A 23338-nucleotide genomic window follows, 5' to 3' on the forward strand; every position below is an offset into this window, starting at 1 on the left:
GGGATGTCAGTCAGTCAAGCATACTAATGAATACCAGCTGGATGACATGTTGCTAGGCTGCTGGGTGATGGAAAATGGTCAGAATTCTGAATAGTAGATAGTTCTTGTATCTTATCCCAAGATTTCCATCTTGAAAATTAGTTGCATTTTTAAGCAAGTTGATTTGTATATTCTGTGCAAACATGAACCATAGGCTGTAACTGACACTGAGCTTTTAAGGGTGAAAGGACAGAAGAGGAGAGAGGAGGAAGGGAGAATGACCTGAATACTTGCATTTTCTGAAATTTATTGCAGTATCTAATCCTGTGGGCTTGATTGGTTTGGTTGCTTGCAAGCAAATGCACATTAATACATATCTAAGCAGATCCTTCATGACTGAATGCTCATTATCACTCAGCCCAATCACTTTGAAAATATAAGCTTGGATACTTTGTTGATCCTTTCTCTTCTGTGCTGAAATTTGTCCATTTATCATAGTATAAAACAAATAATAGCGGAAAACGTACTCAAGCTCAAAGATTTTCATTTTTTTGAGTCATTGCGACCTATTTTGCTTGTGAGGTCATCAGAACAAGAAAAGGGAGCAGGTGATGGTGAATGATGCTTGAGTAGGGCCAAAGCAATCAAAATTGAGTTAAATAGTCCTCTGCTGTTGGCCAGAGGTGACAAGGGCAGCAAATACTATCAGGTGAACTGTGTGTCCCTGGAGACAGTTACCTGCCACAGAGCTGGGGAGGCAGAGTGTTAAACTGCAGACCCAGAGCAGAATTACACACTTGGATGAAAAAACTGCCACTATATCACAGTATAGAGCCACAGACCAAAGCAAAGCATGTGCCTGCATATAGGGCCTGTTTGTGCAGTTGTCTTTTGAAAGTGTGACAGATGGCTGAAGAATAAATTGGGAAAGGTGAGTTTGTGTTTCCTCTCTTGGGAAGTCAGCTGCCTTGTTCCAAAAAGTGTGTCTGATCTGACTACCAGCCCAGCTTCCCTCCAGTCTCCATGCCGCACCATTGCCAGCCAGGAGGATACACGGGTGGCTGGGGGACACTGGAGGAAACTGTGAATTATGCCCTTTCTATCCCCTATTCCCTCTTGTACAGGAGGGAAGACAAGGTGCAAATAGATGTGTTTAATTAGGTCACAATTTCAGTAACTCATTAGGGAATTTACTTGCCAGCAAACTTTTGAAAAGAGTTGATGTTTCAAGCTTTGTCACCTGTTATGGGAGAGGTGTCAGTCTGGCACCACTGCAGGGATGTCCCTTTCCTCTCTTCTTGCCTGCAGTTTAAGGGGAAGGTGATTGCAAACAGAGGAGCTATGTCTGAGCTGTGCTGGAGGCCCAAGGTGCTTTTCTTACCTTTCAGTCATGCCTCTCTGCTACTCCCAAGTCTTTACCTGTATTTGACATAACAAGTCATAACAGCTTTGACAGATCTGGCTACTCACAAGATTTTATTTCTCATGTATTAGATAGTGCTTTATATGTGATTGTTGGACCAGTTCTGTAGTCCAGCCTGACAAATCCTATACAATATGTGAGAAATGACTGTACTTAATTGAACTAAGAGGCTTCACTATTAATGTCTTCTTCTCATGTCCAACATAACATGACTTATGAGTCACCCAGCTGCCTTTCCAGTCAGAGTAATGCATGGATCTAATCTTCAGAAAAGTGATTTTTGTTGCCCACAGCTTTAAACATGTGAAGAGACCATTAAAAAACGGCACAGCTAGACAGAGGCAGGCTTCCACATGGTTTAGTAAAATGGGAAATATTAGCCTATGCTCACGTTAGTTTCATCTATGCAGCACTTCTTACTCGGTTCTTCTCTGCAGAGCAGTAACAAAACCTGCTGGTGAGAGGAAAGGTTGGGAGGACAAGGATCACAGAGATGTAATGGAATGGTTCCTGTGACTGAAGGGGTGTGATCAAGTGATTCAGGCTTCACACTGGTGCCCAGGGACTGGACTAGAGCTGATGAGCACAAACTGAAACACAGGAGGTTCCTTCTGAACATTAGGAGATACCTTTTCATACTCTGAGAGTGACCAAGCATTGCCACAGGTTGAGCAGGGAGGTTGTGAAGTCTTTATCCTTGGAGACATTCAGAAGCCATCCAGACACAGTCCTGGGCAAATGGCTTTAGGCTGAGCAAGGGGTTTGACCAAATGACTTCCAGAAGTCCCTTCCCAGCTCAATAAATCTGTAATTGTGTCATTTACCATGCATCCTATCACCAAAATGAAAAATAAAAACAATGAAAAAGAAAAAGTAAACAAAACATTGGATGCATAAGACAGTCTAAGATTTGGCTTCTGAATTCCAAATTGGCAACACGAAAACTAGTTATCAAAATGTTTCAGTCTTTGCTTGCCCTCAGTGGACTGTGAGCTCCAACAGGATCATTTCAGTGGTTACTACAAGGTGCACAGGCCTTCAGAAAGAACACTGTTCATTCAAATGCCAAACTGTTATGGCAAATTTACTTTGAGGCAAATATTTTTGCATTATTTTTTTCCTAAAAGATAAATTCAGCCTCTGTATAAGTGGATGCAACTGCTACGAAGTTCAATTGCAACACAATTAGAATTGAAGGTATTTTATAGCTAAATTCAATCGTCTCCTTTGAGGATTTTTTTTCCTTGTGGAGCTGAGGTATTTATGGGAAAGCATACTGTTGTTCAGTGCTCTCAAAGTGACTGTGTATCTCTATACTTTTATACAAGTGTCATGATATATCTTTCATATTTATTCAGTAATCTAGTTCCAGAGTTACTTCAGTGCAGGTTAGCACCGAGTACATACAAGTTCACACCAATGCACAAAAGCTAAAATTCAAAAAATGCCTGTCATTTCTCAAATAATGTCTTTATCTCTGTCTGAATTTTGATATGGTACTTACTTCTGTAGAACAGTATATCATTCGTATTCTGCTTTCCTTCTGAACTTTATAGCAGTGAAGAACTGCACAATGAAAAATCATCATTCACCATTATAATAGTTTCCCAAACTGCCAGATTTTGGTGAACATATTTTGCCTTTAGCTGGTCACATTTTTTTGACGAGAACTCCACATTTTCAATAATCAATTTTATCTGTGGCTATGTGGCTGTCTGGCTGAAAAGGAATATTTGTTAGAGGTGCATACTACAAGGAGGAAAACCTTCCCCTCCACTACATCAGCACTGCTGACACTTCCTGTTAGCTGCAGACACCTAAATCAAGGCTCCAGTACTGTAAGAGCAGTCTCAAAAAGAAAAGGCACATTTCAACTAAATATACCAGAACTTGTGTATATACAGTTTGTGCATGTTTGCTTCACATTGAAGTTCTGCCTGGAGCCCACTTTCTGTTAAAATTCCTGTTCCTTTTCTAGTAAGATAAACAAGGCATTCCTCTCTCCCAACTCTTGGTCTCATGAACTCCTAATTAATCCAGGAAGGGAGCAAGGGGCAGTTGCTGCTGACTCGTCCCCAGGTGCTCCCAGAAACTGAGCCGTGCCTGGTTGAATTGCATCTCTTTGATAGAAACCTTTTAGATCATGTGTCTGTTAAATCATGCTGGGAAGAAAGATCAGTCTCCCAGCTGATTAGGCTCTCAGCAAGCAGGGGAGCCCCTTGAGGTGGGATTCAAACACTGTGTACTGACAGGGTTGGGTTCATGCTGTCCATTTGACATGGAGCTGAGTGCTGTCAGTGCTGGGTCAGAGGAAAGAAGCCCCAGCAGCCTTTTTAATGGATGCACAGCCATGTTCTATCTGTAGAAAAGAGAGTGGGCACAAAGGGGGAAAGGGGTTTTCTTCCATGGGATTACAAGGACAACTGATTCAAATCTGACTCTAGAGAAATTCATTGCCAGCAACGAACAAGGGTTTTACCTTAAAGCTGCTCAGGGAAGGGTTTTGGCAGCCTAAATGCAGCCAAGGAGAGAAAAACCTGATTTGTTCCACCTCCCTGTAGGCACTTCCCAGAGATATATTTAGGAAGAGTTCAGTCTCACCATGCTTTGCAGTCAATGGGAAAAGCAAGCACCTTTCTAGGAGGGATGTTTATCCTGCATGAGCTGAGTCACTGCCTGCTGGTACTCTCTGTCCTGTGAGTGTAAAAAAAGCACAAATAACAGGGCTTCTAATGTAGCTAATAAAAGGTCAGTGCTAGCAGTTAAGTGGAACAAGCCTGGTATAAATCCTGGAGCTGGGGTCTCCTGGGAAGCCCATGATGGAGCAAGGAATTGAGATCAGCCATGGGATTGCAAAACTGTCATCCAGATGTCTTTCATTCCTCTGTCTAAGACCAGAAGATCTGGAGGACTAACAAATGAAAATATTCTTGTGGGGAGAAAAAATTCTTATATCTCATTTATGCCCCAGGAAGGCTTTGAGGTAATGAAAATGGGATTTACCTTGTGTCTTTGGATCACTCTTGTTCTTAAAGTAGTTTATATTTGTTGTTATGCAGAATGTAGGCCTTACTGCAAATGAAATATATTTTGTTTTGCAGGTTGGTTACTGGAATGACATGGATAAATTAGTTTTGATTCAGCATGAACCTACACTTGGAAATGACACTGCAGCCATTGAGAATAGAACAGTAGTTGTAACTACAATTTTGGTAAGGTGTTTCCTTTTTTTAATGCTCATACTGGTGTGTGACACAATCTCATTTCTAGTTATGATCTAATTTAGTCTGCCAGTTGCTAGGTTGGTGGGAGGATGAGAGTCATATATCTTAATTATACTGACTGTCATGTCTGCACAGATTTTTTTTTTTTGGTATGCTTTTAATATAATGATTCACTTGAAATCAGGTTTTAAAAATTGAGTTGCGGTAACTTTTACTTTAATTCAGTCTTTTCCATTTTTTGCTAAAATAAGTCTCAGAGATATGAGTTCTTACAACCTCTAATTGATAAATCTTGATTCACAGAACACTGGAAGAAAAGAAAAACCCAAAACCTTTAAATGACAGAATAGAACAGAGGGTATAAAATGAGATTATTATAATGCCAGTGTCCCTTTTTCTTGGTAAATTATAAACTCAGTAATTGACTTTAGCAAGAGCTAAAGCTCTAAGTAGTATGGTTCAGTCAGCCAGTCAAAACTGGATTATCTATTCTTAATTGTGAATGAAAACATGAATTTTGTAGATGCATTCTTAATGTTCATTCAGCATTGCAGTAATATTTCCATTTTAATAAAATCTATATAGATTTGGAGTTTGATTTTCCAGGATTATTTTGTTTTTAAAGAGTGGTTGCAAAGGAGAATGAGTTGCTTCATTCATTTACATTTTTAATTCACAATTTTTCAAAACAATTGTTTCTTACAAATCTGTATTTTAAACAAAATGTTTTAACATTTTTTTTTCCTCTGAAGTCAGATATGCCCTTTAAAGCTGATGTTTATCAAAGCCAGCTGGCAAAGGGTGACCTTTACATGACCGCTTTTAAGATTTTACATCTCAGTTCACTGCCCTTTTCACCTGCCTCATTTAGACAAGACATGTTAACCCAATAAACTGTGTCTCAAATGGGAAGGAATGTTCTGTAGGTGTTATAAAGAAATAATTTTCTAACTCAATACAGAGTTTAAAGTAATCCAAAGGAAAGCATCAAGACATTTTCTAACTAAAAATACAGGTAATTACCAGATATTCAGCTGTGTGTATCAGCATTTGTGAATTAATTATGTCTTAACAAATCTCCCATTGAAGGTTATCATTCCAGGATACAAAACAACCAAACTACTGTACAGGAATTCAGAATGTAACTCCTAACCAAACTGTGTAACTTTTAATTTTATTTTTGCATGGGAAATTTTAAATATATGTATCTTTTTCCTAAAAAAACAAAAAAAAAAGACTTGGTGATGGAAAAAATATACTTCAGTACAGTCCTCCTCTTTTCAGCCTCTGATGAAGAATCCTATTTTAAGAAATTGATCAAGGAAGAAAAGAGTCCCAAGATGCTGCGAACATTCCTAACTAAGGCTCAAGTATTAACCACCAGTCTAGTAACATTGAGCTAATTTTTCCATATGGATTACTGTTCCTCTGACTGGATGACCAGGCACTGAACCACCAAGAAAAGTTCTGTGACTAATCTGAAATGTCTAGAACAGATGATGTTAACCTTCAACTTTGCCAAGCTGAGAAGAGAACGATGTGAATTACAAGCTTTCAGTCGAAATTTTCCTCTCAAACCAATCCTGATACCTTTGACTGAAGCTCTCACACATGAATACTGTAATTTCCATAAATAGCTCCAAGCTTAGGAGAAGCGAGTAAAATATAATAATGAAAAGTTATAGAAAAGGTTTCTGTTCACGAGAAAGGAAAAAAAAGGAAAACAAGAAAGCTTTTAAAATGTGTTATCTTGCCTGTCCTGTTTGCATTGAAGCATTTTGATGTGCATAATAAATGTTATCTTCAAAAGAACTTTTCCAGTCCCTGTATTGAAGGGACTGATGGGATCGTTTGCAAAACCAAAAAGCTGGATTAGTATTCCAAAGCATGCCCTGTGTTAATGCAGCATGTCATTTTTGGATAAATGCAGTTAATTGAAAGCAGCACAGCTTCTTGATCAAAACTGTCCCCTTTCCATGTTTCAAAATCACAGTGCAAGAGAAATATATTGGAATTTGGTTTGAATAAGAATATATGGTGAATTTTGCCTTATCATGCCCATCTCCCATGTACTCCTCTGGGAGCTGCACACATGATGCTCAAGGCAGAATAGAACCATGATTCTTAATATTGGCTTGCTAGGACAATGGATTTAGCATCTGCAAGCATATGATCATACACACAAAGAAAAGAAATATTTAACTAGGATAACTTTCAGACTCCTGTTATTTTTCTCTTCTTTGTTATGTTGCAAATGCCACAGAGACTTTTTCACCTCTTCATTGCCCTCTTCATGTTGAAGGGAAGTTGAACCATTGTAGATGACACATTTGATTTTGGTTGCATGCATTAAACTGAAAAGCTTCTGCAAGCAGTGCTGTCAGACTTTTCGGTCTTCAAAGACAGATGTCATGGCAGCATAGGAAAAGCTTACAGATTTTCAGCATGGCTCGCTTTAATTTTTGCCTAAAGCCAAATAGCAGAAGTTGATTTGTCTCTGTTTCTTCAGCTTTTATGTGTCTCTGCTTACTTTGCTGTAGTGTGGCTGTATGCCTGTTGCATAGAAACTGCATTATAATGAATCAGCTCTGCACCCAAAGAACTTAGTACAGTGTTTTCTACTTGGCAAAATGTTTTCTTCATTTGTAACATAGTGAAAGCACATAGAAGTTATTTTACAAATTTGGTTTAGGCTCTCAGCCTATCCCCATTAGCGATGTGATGCAGTAGCGGTCCAGAGAGAGGAGGCAGCAGGGGGCAGCTGATTTCTTTACCAACTGCCTTTATAGCTCCTATTCTGCACCTCATGTGATGCACAGCCTCCTGCACTCTGGGAAGGACAGATTTCCTACCTGTGCAGAGGCATGGCAACACCTCCAAATGCACAGTAGGCTCATTGCATGACGGGAGAAGGGATGCTCTTTGCAGCCCTGCTCTAACACTAAGGTAAAGCAAGGGACTTGTCTTGCTAGGGAGAATGATCATGTCTAATTCTGCAGGTTCAGAAATATGGTCCCAAGTTGGGAAGAATCTAGGGAAGTAGGCTCGGAAGACTAATCCAAACTCTCCAATATATTTCATGATAGAGCCAACTCCGTACTTAACTCTGAGACTGCAAAACTTTAAAATCACAAAATTCCTTTAAAACCAAAGCTTGATGGTGAGCTGCATCTGAATTGTGCTTACAGTTCAATATCTGAATGAGATATCCTTGGTGTTGGCAGATCAAGTTTCAATGGCAGGATCCAGTTCACAACCAAGTCACCTAGGTGTGGATGACTTTACAAAGGGTATTGATTCAGTTGCATTCAGTGACATTCAAGATGCTCTAGGATACACAGCCTGTCCCCCATTTCTTACACTGACAGGGTCACCCCTGCCTGTCTCATGCTGTTTATGTAAGCTCTCCCTCTGGATGTTTTAACTGGTGTATGTACTTTTCCAGGCAGGTGGGGTAAGATTTGCCCCAAGATTGTAATTCCACAAAGATTTAGAAATTGATTCAGAGGCCTATAGGTGGATGCCTGGTACTGAGGGTATCTGACCTGTCTGTAAAAGGCAAGCACAAAGCACCTGCAGAACAGCACCTTGGGGTCAAGCAAGTCACCTTAGGGCATCTAAGATGATAGGCAACTTTCATTAGGTGACTGAGAATCACCATCACTGTTTTGACTGATATTCTTGATAGAGTCTTACCTCAGAAATTCTAATTATAGGCTTTTTTCGCATAATAGAAAAATATTTTTTCATTAGAAACTTTATTAATTAAATTCTTCAGTAGACTGGAGAAAAAAAATGAAGTTTGTTGCATGAAAATAATAAAGACTTCAAACCGAATCCTGGACACTTTATTCAGAAGAAAAAAAAAAAAAAAGAAAAAGAAAAAAAAGTCACCAAAAAACCCTTCCATTGACATTTACAGAAGTTTCTTTCAGAATAAAGTGTGATAATGTGTCCCACAGCTGTTCTAAAAATTAGAAATTTCCTTGCACAGATATTTGTCACTTTTACAAATTATTTTTGCAATGGTGAATATTTTGAAATCCACTTTGGAATAGGAGAACCAAGTTTAAATCTGTTTGTTATTTGGGTTAGTTACTTTGTCCGACTTCCCTTATAGTATGAATCATCAGTTGTGAGCATTTAACTGTACACATGAATTTGTGGCAATGTGGTGGAATGATCTGTTTACATCTATAAAGGTAATTGTTGCAGACATCAACTTGTATTTGCAAATGTTCAGTATTGTTATGAAATTGTGAATTATATAAGTAAAGCTTGCACCATTTCAAATATCTGTTCCGTGCTAGTCATTGGTCATTTCAATGTGGACTTTTCCTTGATTCAGTACTCCATAGAATATTCTTAATCAGTGAAATCTTGCAAATATTGCAATACTAAACGTCATTCATCAGTAAGTCAGAGGTGTGTTTTATATCAGTAGGTTAAAAGCTCATAGTCCAAAAATACAGCAAGCACAAAGATGGTGGGCAGAGATAATCTTTCTATTAGACAAGATGCTAAAACTGGAAACAATTAAAAAGTAGGCCTATGTTTTCAGCTATTTCAGCTGATTTAATAGAAGATAATACCTCTCCACAGACAACTTGCAGCCCTTGCATTTTTAGACTACCCCGATTACACCAACATTACTACTAACTTTGAAAATGCTATTGGAAGGGATCATACAAAATAAAAAGGTCTTTTTCAGTGCCACAGATAGAAAAGAGCATCAAGATATGGCTAAGTACCTGCTATTGATCAATTCAGATATTTCATGACTTCACAGTGTGACCTTGAAAGTTGACCTTGTTAGCAAACCAGTAAAACTTGCCTTTCAGTCAAGTCTTTGTGTTTTTATTATAACAACTGAACACCTCATCAATTTGAGGCTTCCTCAAAGTCTGAAATGGACAGGATTTAAAACTAGGGCTACTATTTTATTTATTTTTTTAAAAAAACAGTCTTTACCAGAAACTCTCATGCAGTCCCACCCACATTGCTCCATCAAATTCTACCTTGAAAATAGATATCTGATTACTTGGCAGGTAAAGTAGGCACAGGAATTAAAGAATAAAATAGGTTAGGAGGGAAAGATCAACATAGTAAGCAAATGAGAATAGGTGTTGCTGCTGTCTTTAATTTTGCCATTCCACACTGGCAGACCATACTCAGTTGCTGCTTCTTTGAAAGCAGTCACAGCAAGGCATGCTACCTTACTCTATAAGCTAATTGCATTATGAAAAACAGTCCCTGCTGTATTTTGCCCTAAACCAGTGAGATCAGTGTAAGAAAGGGAGGTGGATGGGGAAGAGAAGCAATGCAGTTCCTCCAGGTACACAAGAGATCCCTGTCAGATCTCTGCATGGGATGGTCTCTGCTTGTACCTACCAAGGACAGTCTTGGGCCACTCCACTTCCCTACTCAGTGCTCCCTCACAGAACTCCTGGGTAGTAGGGCTGAAGTTCACTTAACTTTTAACAGAAAAATTTAGGTCTCTGTCACTTGGCTTTGCTGTGCAGAAACAGTTAAAACTGCTTTTAAAACAGTTAAGACTGCTTTTTTTGCAGCAGTCCTGCCAGTGGTGAGGTGCAGGTAGAAGCACAGTGTCTGAGTTTTGGAGGAAGAAGAAAGCTGATCTGGCATTCACTGTGCCTGTTCTCTTCGAGTCCATCGCCAGAATTATCTCCTGTTGTGACTCTAGTTGCATGCCTTTGGCTGGGGATTTATGGCTGAATCAGAAGAGCTGGAAATCACTGACTCTGGTCTTTGGAAAGCAAAATTGCTTTTGAAGCGCAGCAAGCAATGTAGCTGAAGCTTGTAAGGAGAGTTCACAAATGTAGGACAGTGGACAGACTTTGTTGCCCTTCTAGCAAGCAGCTGGCTAAATCACAGACAGGACAGAGTCTTTTTTACCTCTGTTTATTTTAAACCTTTTTGTGTGCAATAACATATGGGGAAAGGCACAGATTTTGGCTCTTCCTCTCATGTGAACAAAAAGTCTTTGTGAGGTAAGAACATTTTATACACATGGCCAAAATACTTCCAAAAATCAAGAACTTGGTCAAGATCTCCCTGCTTTTCTCCCTCTCTTCCTCTAGATGACCAGTGGTTGAGATCAAAGTGATTTAAGAAGGGATAGGAATACAAGAAAAAGTGAAGGCTGCTGGTAATACTCAGCAGCTTTCCTTTGAAGATGCAAACTTTCTTCAGGCAAAGGCACTCACTGGACTGCACTCATGTAATAGCACCAATCCTCCCTTGTTAGACACTTAATAGAGGTTACAAAATTGTTGTTGCTTACAGATGACGTTCTTGTAGTTTCAGTGAAGCAGGCATTGCTGCACTTCATGTTCTTTTTTTTTCTTGTGCTAATTATGTCTGTAGGAAAGGTGGGAATGGGGCAGAATACTAGCAAGGTTAGTGTCAAAAGATCGACATTTTCTGGGGTAGCACAGAGAAAACTTAAGTTGCCAATATTTTGTGATGTAAATTCAAACAAAGGGTGATCTAAATTACCCTTTATGTTAGACAAATATTTCAGCTGGAACTGGCTCTGTATATGAATTATGTGAATTTAAAATGCCATCAGAAAGTATAGTTTTACTTGATAATTTCTAAAGTCTGAATTCACATAGAGCTAAAAAAAATTACCTTGATTACCCAGTTGCATAATGATCACTATTGTGATAGTATGGTTTATACAGGGAATGCAAGATCCACTCTTGAAGACAGGTTTTACTCATTCTCAATGGCACTCACTGTCCCAAAATATTTGGTACTTCTTCTTCATACATGTAAAGTCACTGTCAACTTAATACCATTCTTGTCCATGCATATCACTTAAGTTCATCCTAAACAACCTTGCAGAATCTGCACTGTCTATTTTAAAGGGAAGATGCATATTTCCTTGGGAGTGTATTTCTGTGTTCTCACTAAAATGTATGTAGCCTCTTAGGAACTATGCATTCTAAACCTCAAGAAGGGAAGCCACTCAGGCTCTGCATCTGAGGTTACATAGGCAGTAACCCCACTATGTTAGAGGATATGCTTACTCACTGAAGTCAGAAGTCTACATTGTACCTTCATGATCTCACAGCCCTTTGCACTGTATAGGCCCAGCCTCAATTCATACTTTAAATTTACCATATACTGCACTAAGGTCTGCCATTTAAAACAAAGTAAGGTCGATAATTCTTGTGAAATGTATAACCCAAATTAGTGTGAAGAGTGCATCTTGCCAGAAGGATTTCTGTTCATACATTTTAATTTAAACCTGCTAATACTGTCCATGAACTTTTTATAAATTGCGTGTTGTTCAGTTAGCTCATGACATGTTTGGTTTTTTTCAGACTATATTCGGTACACTTCTCCTTTACAGTTCTACTTCTTTCATTATAGGAAGCCCCATATGTTATGTTCAAGAAAAACCATGACACGTTTGAAGGGAATGACAAGTTTGAAGGATACTGTGTAGATCTGGCATCAGAAATTGCAAAACATATTGGTATCAAGTACAAAATTGCCATTGTTCCTGATGGAAAATATGGAGCAAGGGATCCAGAGACAAAAATCTGGAATGGGATGGTGGGAGAACTTGTTTATGGGGTAAGCATACCAATTTTTGAAGCAGGATTTAATTTATCATAGTATAAGCCATAAAATAGGAAGTATATTTGCATTTTATTTAATTTTGGGGTCACAGAAAAGAAACAGAATCTTGTTTCAGGTCTGTGAGTTTTCACATATTTTCAAGATAAAACTTAATAGTTTCATGCAAGTTCTACTATTTATTCAATTAGTACCTTGAAACATTAGAACATCCATAGTTTGTATCTCCCTTAAAAATTCATTAATGTTAGAGACCATCTGTTCTTGACACACTGTAAAACTTGGTTGGGAAGAATATCACTCATTAATTCATTTCCATGGAATGGTGGACAGATCTTTTTAAAAAGATGGGATTCTTGGTCTAGTTTGGGAAATGAAAAATCCACCATTGTATATATAATACACAGGTAATAAACCACTACAGACAAGTACATAATTAGACAATCCACAATGCAGACACCCTTTTAAGATGACCTTGAATTACAAAATTTAAGATCAAAACTGGTAAGTTTAACAACTGAGAACATTATGTTATAGAGTGCTCTGGAGAAGGATTCTTCAGAATACCATGAGAGTTAGCAATTCTGTTGACACATAAAGTTCCAATACTTAAAAGAAAATAGCTCCAACAAACCTAAATAAATATTTTCAATATCTGGTGTTATCAAAAGTAGTAAAACTCAGAGCTGAACTTGCTGATGACTACAGTTGCTAGTATCTACTCTGTGAAGAGTTCAGAATTCTTAGAGAAATTTTTAATTTCAGTGATGGAATAATAAAAAAAATCCTCAAACTACGCAGGTGTGAATATTTCCAGCCATGAGCTCATAACATGCCTCAGCCTTCTCATAAAAAATTCCTGCATACCAGTTGATCCATCCCCAGTTGCATTTTTCACCATTCCATTGACAGTTCAGGCCACACATTGCAAAGGCCTCGTGGCTTTTGTAGCAGTTCCATTTCAGCTCCCTCCTGCCAGTTTAGCATAGCTGATAAATTGTCCCTAAGCATCAGTGCAAGGGATTCTGCAGAATGAAACAGCCTCTGGGCCAGAGGAGTGTGGGAAATGTTGCCCCAGAATTTTGGTGATCTCCCTTCCCCACTGGAATGGAAAGGTTATATCAGGTTGACAAAACCCTCCACGTTCTTTGAAGTTCATGAAGGAGCCATCTTCAATTTTCTCTTTAAAGAGTAGAAACACTGAATGTCACCAAGCACGTATATCTACTTCAGTGTCTTGAAAACAGCTCCACTCTCAGGATAGTAAAAGATAAAGATTTTTCAGAATTATTCTATCAAGTATGGAGGTTATTCCTTCTCTGGCTTTTAACTGCAGTAGCAAACCCAGGAATGGCCAAGCACTGTTTTATACTAGAATGTTTTTTCAACTATCCAAGAAATCCATACTATTTATGAAAAATCTCTTTTGTTCATATGTACAGTTTCAGTGGCCTATCATCTAGTTGAAAATTATAGAGGAAACTTGATATTACACTTTCATTTTCTGTTTGTATGGGGGATTTTTTTTTCCTTCTTTTATCTTAAAAAAATTACCTCATCAATCCCAAGCTGCCCTAGGACTAGACTGAAATGCAAAGTGTTGTAGGGAAGCTCACACAGATGTGTCAACACCTACAGCTTTTAACAGAGCTGAAATCAGTGAAGTTCACAGGCATGAGGAACCTGTTGCAAATTACCCCCATGAAGAAGGCCAGCCCAGAATACAAGGCCAACACTTCATTTTTTGTAATGGAAAGAGTGAGGAGGAGGCTCTTTCCAGCTATCAGTTTAGGATGGCTGCAGTCTCTTTGCAATTCTGGGACTGGGCCCTGGGAATGAGCTGCAGCAAAGCTCTTGGAGCTGCTCTTTTCCTGAAGTCAGCTGCTGCCCAGGACGTTTGCTCCTCTGCCATAAGGCTCCTTGAGGCTGTATGGATCCTGGTGAATGAGTGGAACCAGGGAACGTCCCTGGCCTTCAGAAGTCACCGGAATAATCTGCTAAAATGCAAGAATGATCTCCTGTACATTTTTGGCCCATAATTACTGTCCAAAACAATTCCTGAGCCCAGCTGGACCCTGGGGTGGAGCAGAGACCTTTCCCTACACGCAGCTCGAATGAGGCCACGCAGGTTCAGAGGTCGGGTGACTTTGATGGCAGCAATGTGACCTGTCCAGTGTGCCAGGCCTTAAGGCCAAGAGCCACGCCAAGCATGCTTAATGGACTTCTACAGGTGTAGCTTTAAAGGAAATTGTCCTTTCTGTTACTTACAATGTTTTCTGCTGAAGATTTCCACAGGGAATCCATCAAGAGCATCCTCCCTGCAAATTCCTTGAGTCCTTGCCAGACAATTTACAGAGCATCAGGTTCCCAGGCCTAGGAGAAAACAGAAAAATCAGTCAGGCAGAGACTTCGCTGCAAAGCTCTGCTAGAAGAAGAGTATGTTCATCTTCTCTGATAGATCCCCTAATCATAAACACAAATAGTCTGAGTAGTTGGCTGTGTTTCAAGCCAGGCTTTTTATTTGCAGCCAGGACTGGGAGAGAATTTGCAACTGAATTAGCCAGTTGACGAGATGATCTGTTTGGGAAACATTTCGCAGCTTTTAATTCCCAACCATGTTAATGGATTAACAGACAGTTTTGCTCTGGCTGGCGAGATTGGACTCTTTCTGTACGGCACAAAAGGTTCCTCTGCTCTCTTGCTCTTACATTCTAACCCAAAGCCCCTTAGCCCTATCCTTATTACTGAGAATGGACATGGGAAACTTTTATCCCATGTTCCTTTAAGACCTGTATGCATCAGAGGTTGCTCTGGTACCTGGACACTCAGGTGTGCACAGAGCAGGATAGTCATTTTCTAAACCCCATGGCTGATTTTTCCATCATGTCCCAGAGGAAACATCATATAAAATGCTGTGGGGTACAGTTTTGCTAAGATTGTACAGAATGTCATGGTGGGGACGGTTGCTTATTTTCCTGTTTTGTTTTTAGCACATTATTAAAAACTACGAGGAAATCTTGGTCATTTGTCCCCGATGAATCCACATGCATGCAGTGGTCCATGGGGATTCTATTTGCCTTGATATCTAGCTCACAGAAGAAATGTGGCTGGGGATGAAATGCCATTAAGCACATTTAACAGGTGTTTCCAAATTCACTAGCAGTCAGCTCCAATTAAATATTCATTCTCCTGACACAGAAAGCTTTTCTTTCATTGCTTAACACAAAAGGTCACAACTCATTTCTGTCTGAAATCTCAGAAGCCACGAGCTTCTGAGATTAAAATCTGTTTCTGCATGATTTTTCTCAGATCGCTTTACTACCTTCACAATCCTTGTACCAAGCATAAATTTTTTATTCACAACGTTATAGTAATTATATATTCTGGAAAAGAAAATGTCTCTCTCCATCAGAATCAATCTTGTCTCCTTCTATAATATTGGAAGGCTCCCCTGAATGCATCTGTACTTGGTAATGGTGGAGCCCTGATTGAAATGCTGTTACAGATGCAGTTGATTTAACTGTGAAGTATCATTACTCTTTGTCAAAACAGATTTCAGTGGCAACAAAATCATTAATTGTTTTGCACCATGGTTATATTGTTAATCATTTAAATCCCTAATTATATGGTGTATGTTAACTGGGCGAAGCACAAACGCTGATAATTATCATGCACAGCTATTTTCACTATTTAGCTTTTGCAATGAAGAGTTTATGTAGGCTTTACATGGCACACAATAGTCTTACAAAAATAATAATATGATCAGTCTGGGGGACTGCAGTTTCTCCAATTTTTTGGCATTTAGTTATTACCTAGCTATATACTTTCCTTTTAGATTTCTTGGCATAAAATTGATTTATCTAAATTATGAATTATCTGATCCTAGATCACTATTGTAAAAAAATGGGTTAAGTTCCTATTTCTCCTCTTTAACTCCTTCAAGTACTGTAGGCAGCAGTTCTGATGATGTTCAAGTCCTGCATATCCTATTTGAGCATTTAAATTTGGTAAGATAATTCCTCTCCAGCATTTCACATCTAATATGCAATGTGCTAAGTAGGTATTCAAAATCTCCTCAATTCACATTAACATGGCGATGTCACTTTTCCAGCTCACATGGTGAAAGCTAACAAGCCCCAGGAATCTGTGTTTTAACCCCAGGAGACTCCTGCAGACACAGACAAAAAAAAAACCCAAAAAAAACCAAAACAAAACAAAACAAGTAGAAAACACTCTGTTTTAACCCCAGTAGAAATCTGCAGATACAAAAAAGCCCTGTTACCTTTGAAGGCCAGTGACCAGGTCTGTCATTTACACGGCATTAATGAAGATACCGCTATGTGACAAACACAAAGAGGATTGGCAGGAAGAGATCACAGTTGCCATGAGTCTTTTTGCTTAATTAAAGGACTCCACGTTAGGCATTCTCAATAATCTAAATTCAGAAATCCAAAAGGTGTTGACTCTAAAGAAGGAAACCATTCTTCTGGAGAAAAGCTACTCACGAGTGAGATGAAAAAAAATATGCAGAAAAGCCAGTAGCTCAAACCATCCTACAGTCTTTAGACTACAGAAACTAAGTTTATTTTATGATTTTCAGGCTAGTTAAAAATATATTTTAGACATATTACCCTTCTCATAGAATAGCTGTTTTCATAAAACACCTATTTCAGCCTGATTTAGGTAATCACAAGGGATTAAGAAGCCATTTAAAAAATGCCTTGTATAACAAAATGCAAATTAAAATTCAGAGAATTAGCAGTGTTATCATAATGTTTACCTGAGACATTAGCACCAGAGGTAATTTCTGATACCTTTGCAAAATAATGATTTCCGATGCATTGCTTTAAATGTGATATCTTTATATAAAATTTGGTGTTTGCATCACAACTATTTCAGAATGACAGATATAATCTGATGATTAATATACAGCCATCTTAATACAAATGTGCATTTTTGGGCCATTGAATGAGTCAGTTCTTTTGAATTATTTATAATTGCACAGCTGCTAAAATAGGTTTAATTTTTAACTACCCAATATTGGTTGAAAATTAAATTCCATGAAACATATGTGGCTCCATATGAATTATCACATAAAATAAAAACCACAAATTCATTAGAATGCATTTACCTGTTTCAAAGTTGTAACATGACAAAAAAAGCTCCTTTTCAATATTTTCTTTGGCACACCAGCTATTGACATAACACTGGATTAAACTATTTGAGCACATCCTTATTTTTCAGCATGTTTTAGCCACACTGAAACAACAAAGTGTTCACAAAATACAGTTTCTCTCCTGAGCCCACAAGCTGTATGGAAGTCACACTGGTCACAGAGCACAGGGTCTGCTCTGTGGCTGTACCTAGGCACAGCACCATGATGATGAGCAGGACACAGGTTTCAGCAGCTCTTGCATCTGTTCCCTTCTCAGAGGTGCATCCTTGACCCAGGTCGCCACACAATTCCCATCTGAAGCACTGCTGCCATGACAGCTTTAGTGTAAAAGGCAAGGCTAGGCAAGGAACAAACCTTAATGCAGTGTAGCATCCCTAAGGAGAAAAGCAGTGCATTAGTTTAGCTCCAACGTTTTATGGTGCATACAGACATCATTGTTAGCAGCCATAATCACCTTCATCAATAATGATTCATTCAAGACTGGCATCGTCATACAAAAAACATGTTAGAAATACATTTAAAAAATATTCCTGACGCTAGTGGGAATTCAGCACGCATTTTATCCTCTTAGCACATGATTTTGCACACCTTTTTCCTGTATATTTGCCATTTTTTGCTGTTTAAAACCTAATTGTGTATTATTAGGCTATATGTCCCTTGAGACAGCTCTGTGCAATTTAGTTAAATCACAGAAACAGTTAGTCACTTTTGCAGCCTCATGCCATTTGGAGCTTTCTTGAGTCTATGAACTGCTTTACCTAAAAATAATATTATATCTTACCAAAATATAACAATTAAAAAGTCTCTATACATTCAGTGACAATAGGGTCATTCTCATTTTCCATTCTTTCTTGAATTCCTTTATTTAAATCTAAATTAATGCCTAAAATGATCTTCTTATACTGCTGCTCACCTCTATAAGATTTAAGAGTCTACTCCTTAGCAGAAAAATTAAGTATTTGTATAATTCTTTGAAATAAAAACCTGCAATGTGCATGTTTTACTGAAAGCATATTGAGTAAATGCAAAGTGTGATAGAAAGAAAAAGAAAAATGCTACAAAGAGCATTTAAGCCACGCTGTCCTGATGTTAATAACATATTTTTGGAATTAGCTTCTTACCAAGTGTATAAGCACACATCAATTAATCTATACATCTATATTTCTTTTTTCTTTATAGAAAGCAGAGATTGCTGTTGCGCCTCTGACCATCACTTTGGTACGAGAAGAGGTCATTGATTTTTCTAAGCCTTTTATGAGTTTGGGGATATCCATTATGATCAAAAAGCCCCAGAAATCTAAACCAGGAGTGTTTTCCTTCTTGGACCCTTTGGCGTATGAGATCTGGATGTGCATAGTCTTTGCCTACATTGGTGTCAGTGTGGTCCTGTTCCTAGTTAGCAGGTTTAGTCCATATGAGTGGCACACAGAAGAACCAGAGGATGGGAAAGAAGGACCCAGTGACCAGCCTCCCAATGAGTTTGGCATATTCAACAGCCTCTGGTTTTCCCTGGGTGCCTTTATGCAACAAGGATGTGATATTTCCCCAAGGTTTGTGTCAAATCTTTTTACATTTGCATTTTGTCTTCAACGCTGAAGCATAAAACCTTCTTTCGTTAATTTTCCTGGCAGTGTTTTGAAGTTCATTCTTCAACCTTTTCTTTTTCTTTTCTTTTTTTTCTTTTTATTTTTTAACAGCCATGATAAGAGCAACAGATAATCTACTTCAAATTTCAGTCACTACTATAATTTTTCCAATGTCAATGTGCATAAACCCCAAACAGCTGTCAGAAACAGCAAATTCACACAGGGGAAATTCCACTGGGTTGACTTCTGAATAACTGTGTTGTTGCTAGATTAGTTCCATGGTGCTACAACCGTGACATGCACACAGTTGTGCTGAATATCTGCCTTGCATCAAGGAATGTCCCACTTCTGTTTCAAGTTCTATAGTGCTGCTTCACAAATATTGCTGCTGTGAGAGATAATATTTGACTGTTTCTGAGAAGCTACTCTGTGTTGCTCTTAGGGCAACAGAGCACATGCCTCAGATCTATTACATGTTTGGTCCTATAATATATGATAATCTAGTAAATGATTAGTCTAATACATTCAGCCCTGAATTTCTCAACATTTTATGATGTTCTGGAACTTTAGTGGGCAGTAACTAAAACTTTTTAATTAAATATTATGACCCAATCTTTCAAACTTAAAGGCTTCATTTTAGCCATTTGCAGTGAAATTTTGAGTGTTCAGCATTGGTTTATTCCTTCTATTATTGAAGTTAGCAATAAAACTGGTACTGATTAAGAGTGGATGTGCCTTGCTCCGCAACAACCTTCTCGTCAAATTACAGGTATTGAAAAGGAAAATACTATTTTTTACTTAACAGAAATGTCTCTTCTATCACAAAATACTTGCTTCTTAAAGAAGAAAAATATGAATGTTCAGTGAACGATTGCAGTAGCTTGTGGAATTTTTGAGAAGTCTGGGTGACAGGAACATGTTAATCCTAAAGCCAACATAATCCATACGCAAAGCCTTTAGCATTTTTTTTAAGAGGAAACCAAGAAAGCTACTGATTTTCAGCTACCATGATTTGCTTTTGTCTCCAAAAAGAGATTACCTACCCAGTATTTTTTGACACTTTTTTCCTATTTTTAGGCATGTCCTGAAATAATAGGAACACTGAGATTACTGTCCAAGAGGATTTAAGATTCTGTGTATGTGTGATACAAATTGGTACAGTGGACTACACTGTAGACATTAAGTTTCTAGTGTAGAAGCATCTATTAATATTTAAAATGCAAACGATCTTCCTCCCATTGATTGTTGCTTAATGACAAATGTTCAGCAATAATGGTGCCTTCACTCTCTCTCACTCTCTCTCTCTCTCACTTTTCGTGGCACAAGAGACAGGAAAATGTGCATTATCTTATTCATGTTTAGATCCCTCTCAGGTCGCATTGTCGGAGGTGTCTGGTGGTTCTTCACGCTCATCATTATTTCATCCTACACTGCTAACCTCGCTGCTTTCTTGACTGTTGAGCGAATGGTCTCCCCCATAGAGAGTGCAGAAGACCTTGCCAAACAAACCGAAATTGCTTACGGAACACTGGACTCAGGGTCAACCAAAGAGTTCTTCAGAGTAAGTTGGCATGTCCATTAGAGCAGCTATCCCTACCAACCACTCTTTTAAAATGCTTTTAAGATGGAAACATGAAATAATGTGACTTTGCAATTATATGCAGTATAGTTTTGTAACTCCTGAAATGCTTTAGCTACATTTTTATCCCCACAATACCATTTGTCGGAGTTTTCAGTTTTTTAATCTATGGAAAGCTTATTGATCCTGTCAAAAGAAAAAAAGAGATGCAAAAGAGATGCCCGGGGGATACTGAAGCAAGTGATAATTAAAGCAGCATTGCACTATTGATTCATGTGAAGCTACAGTACTGAAGTGATGTGCAGCATTGAAAGCCTATGATGGTAAAGTGGAGTCTTGCAGGTTTTGTTTCTGCTTATGGATTTGGCTGTGTGCATTTTGCTTTAGGGTCTTGGGTGGTGGGCAGGAAATGCATTTTTTAATTTGCTGACTTTCAGATGGATAATAAAGAGAAAATTTAACTCGAGGGGATGTGGTTGGAGCATTAGGAAATAGCCTAAATAGCCATTCATATGCCTGTGCTGTCTCTATTGATTACTTCATTGTCATTTGCTTTCCTGCATTAGTGTGGTTGGTATGTAATCCTCATCACTGGCCAGCTGGAAAGCAGGAAGCTTGGACATCACAGGCAGCACATAGTAAACAGTCCTTTTTGCTTTATTTCACGACTCCAGCAGATGAAAGTTAAGCTCAGCTGACCGAAGTGAGTGTAGTGTCTAAACACAGCTCTGAATAAATGCTGTGAGCCAGTAACCCTTCCTTGAAAATTTGCACAGCTAATTAGGTCATTATTTAGCTGAAATCTGGAGATTAAGCCATTTTTAGAAGTCAAGAAGATGGAATGAAAATTTCTTCTAATAGCCTAAATGAAAGCAGTTCTGTTAGGTACTCACACACACCTTCACTGTTTTCAATTTGGCCAAGCTGAACTCAGCAAACCATTAACAAAATTTTCAGTGCCATTTGGAAACTGTAGACAATATCCATTCAAAGACAGCGTCTCAAGTGAAATAACCCTTTTATTGCAACACATATCCCCATAGAAGAGCTTGCAAATCTGTTCTATTAGCTGCAGAAAGATGATTTAGAAGATATAGATTCCACTTAGCAAACACAGTGATTGGACCTTCATATCATGAAATTACTCAAGGAGTTCAGTTTAACCCAGTTTTCTAGATTTCTTCTGTAGACACTGGAGAAAGAAAAAGCACACATTTAAGTATCTGTCTCTTTACCTGAATTCTGGAAGTATCCAGCTGAAATGGCTACGGTGCTTGGTACCTCATTTTTAATGAGGACTGCTCACTAAAAGGTTTCTAACTACGCTCATCATACTACTTTTTAAATTAGTACAGTCCCTCCTATTGATTGTATATATTCACCTATGTTTCACCCATAAACACATTTTTAGTTCTTTTTGTGGAAAGTTAGATATTTTATTCTTGGAACTAGAGTTTCATTCCATAATAATTTGAGGTGGTTACTGCAATGTATGCATCACAAATAGTTCTTTCTACTAGAATGAAGATGTGATGATACTTAAAAACATAATGCTGATGGTCAGGCAGATTTATGTAACTTTGTATTTATTAACTTGTTGCATTTTCAAGAGTATCTAGTGCTTGCAAACTTGTTAGGTGATGGTATGCAAAAATTAATTTCCCAAGAAATAGTAGAGAACAAAGGACTGGAGTTCTCTTCTTAAGAGTTTCAAAATACTTGTATAAGCCATTGTTTTGAAGTAATGAGATCAGATATTTTGATGTAGAAACACTACTGGTCACAAAAATTTCATGGTTCTTTTAAATCATTCTGTAAACACAGAAACTCTCAGTATTTTATGCAAGTTCTAATTTTAAAGAGAAGATACTATGATGGAGTAAAACTGTCTAAGGTGACAGCCCTTCTTTCACTTCAGTCTTAAAGGGCTAAGAGAAAAAAGAAGGAAAATCAGTGTTGTTCTTTTTATTTTTACTTTTCTTTCAAAATACAGAGAGAAACTTCAAATACTAAATACTATTGCATATGCAAAATATGAAGGTTAATGAAGATTTAAACTGTGTTGCTCACTTTCTTTAAAATGGTGCAGTTAAGGACCTGCTTTCAAATTATTTCTGTCTCTCTCACAATATGGTAATTCTTAATGATACTTTATGTGCTATTTCTAAAAATATTTTTCACAAAACAAGGAGAAAGATAAAATATTGACAGACAATGTTTACACAAAAGCTTTTTTCATAATTCATAAATTAAGACCTAGCCTGAAACAATAGTACCAGAAGATTTGTGTGCCATGTCGAACATTTTGTGGGTTTGAAAGCAATTCACTTTTTGGTATTAGAATCATGTGTAACTTTTCTGTCAGTGGTGATTATCTGGCTGAAGATGAGCCTTCAGGACATTTTCTCATCATTTTGTCATTTCTGATCAAAATGTCAAAAACTCTGAACACCTCCTCAGCCTGTTTTAAATCTGGAATGAAAGCAGAAAAGGGAAAATCATTTTAAAGCAAACATAAAGAAAAAGAGGAACTTTGATACTGTTAGCTGTTATATACTCCTGTTTTCTGGTTCACATGCAGTGAGAGTTGTATTTTCCAGGCAGACTGCTCAAGAGGGAAAGTAGTTAGTTTTAGCAGTTCTACTCAGAAAAGCCCAAAATTAAAATTATCCCAGCTTGGCCGACTGCAGAGAAAGCTGCAATGTTTTCTCATATGATAATAAAAAATATTTGTTAGCTCACTCTTCAATTTTCATTCTG

The 23338-nt window shown here is 38.0% G+C and overlaps 1 protein-coding gene across 4 annotated transcripts in view; it reads left to right on the forward strand.

The window, feature by feature from the left end:
- Window positions 1–23338, forward strand: part of GRIA4 (glutamate ionotropic receptor AMPA type subunit 4) — a 215708-nt gene that overhangs the window by 147464 nt on the left and 44906 nt on the right. For 3 of the 4 annotated variants that reach the window (XM_009102785.4, XM_050978843.1, XM_018908441.3), the window contains exons 9-12: window positions 4504–4614; window positions 12028–12234; window positions 18593–18963; window positions 20362–20560. In XM_009102785.4, coding sequence (XP_009101033.1) covers window positions 4504–4614; window positions 12028–12234; window positions 18593–18963; window positions 20362–20560 — 888 coding nt within the window. Of the gene's footprint in view, window positions 1–4503; window positions 4615–5910; window positions 6133–12027; window positions 12235–18592; window positions 18964–20361; window positions 20561–23338 lie in introns of those variants that run through there. The other variant, XM_009102787.4, reaches the window with a different exon arrangement.

Source organism: Serinus canaria, chromosome 1, assembly GCF_022539315.1.
Source record: "Serinus canaria isolate serCan28SL12 chromosome 1, serCan2020, whole genome shotgun sequence".
NCBI lineage: Eukaryota > Metazoa > Chordata > Aves > Passeriformes > Fringillidae > Serinus > Serinus canaria.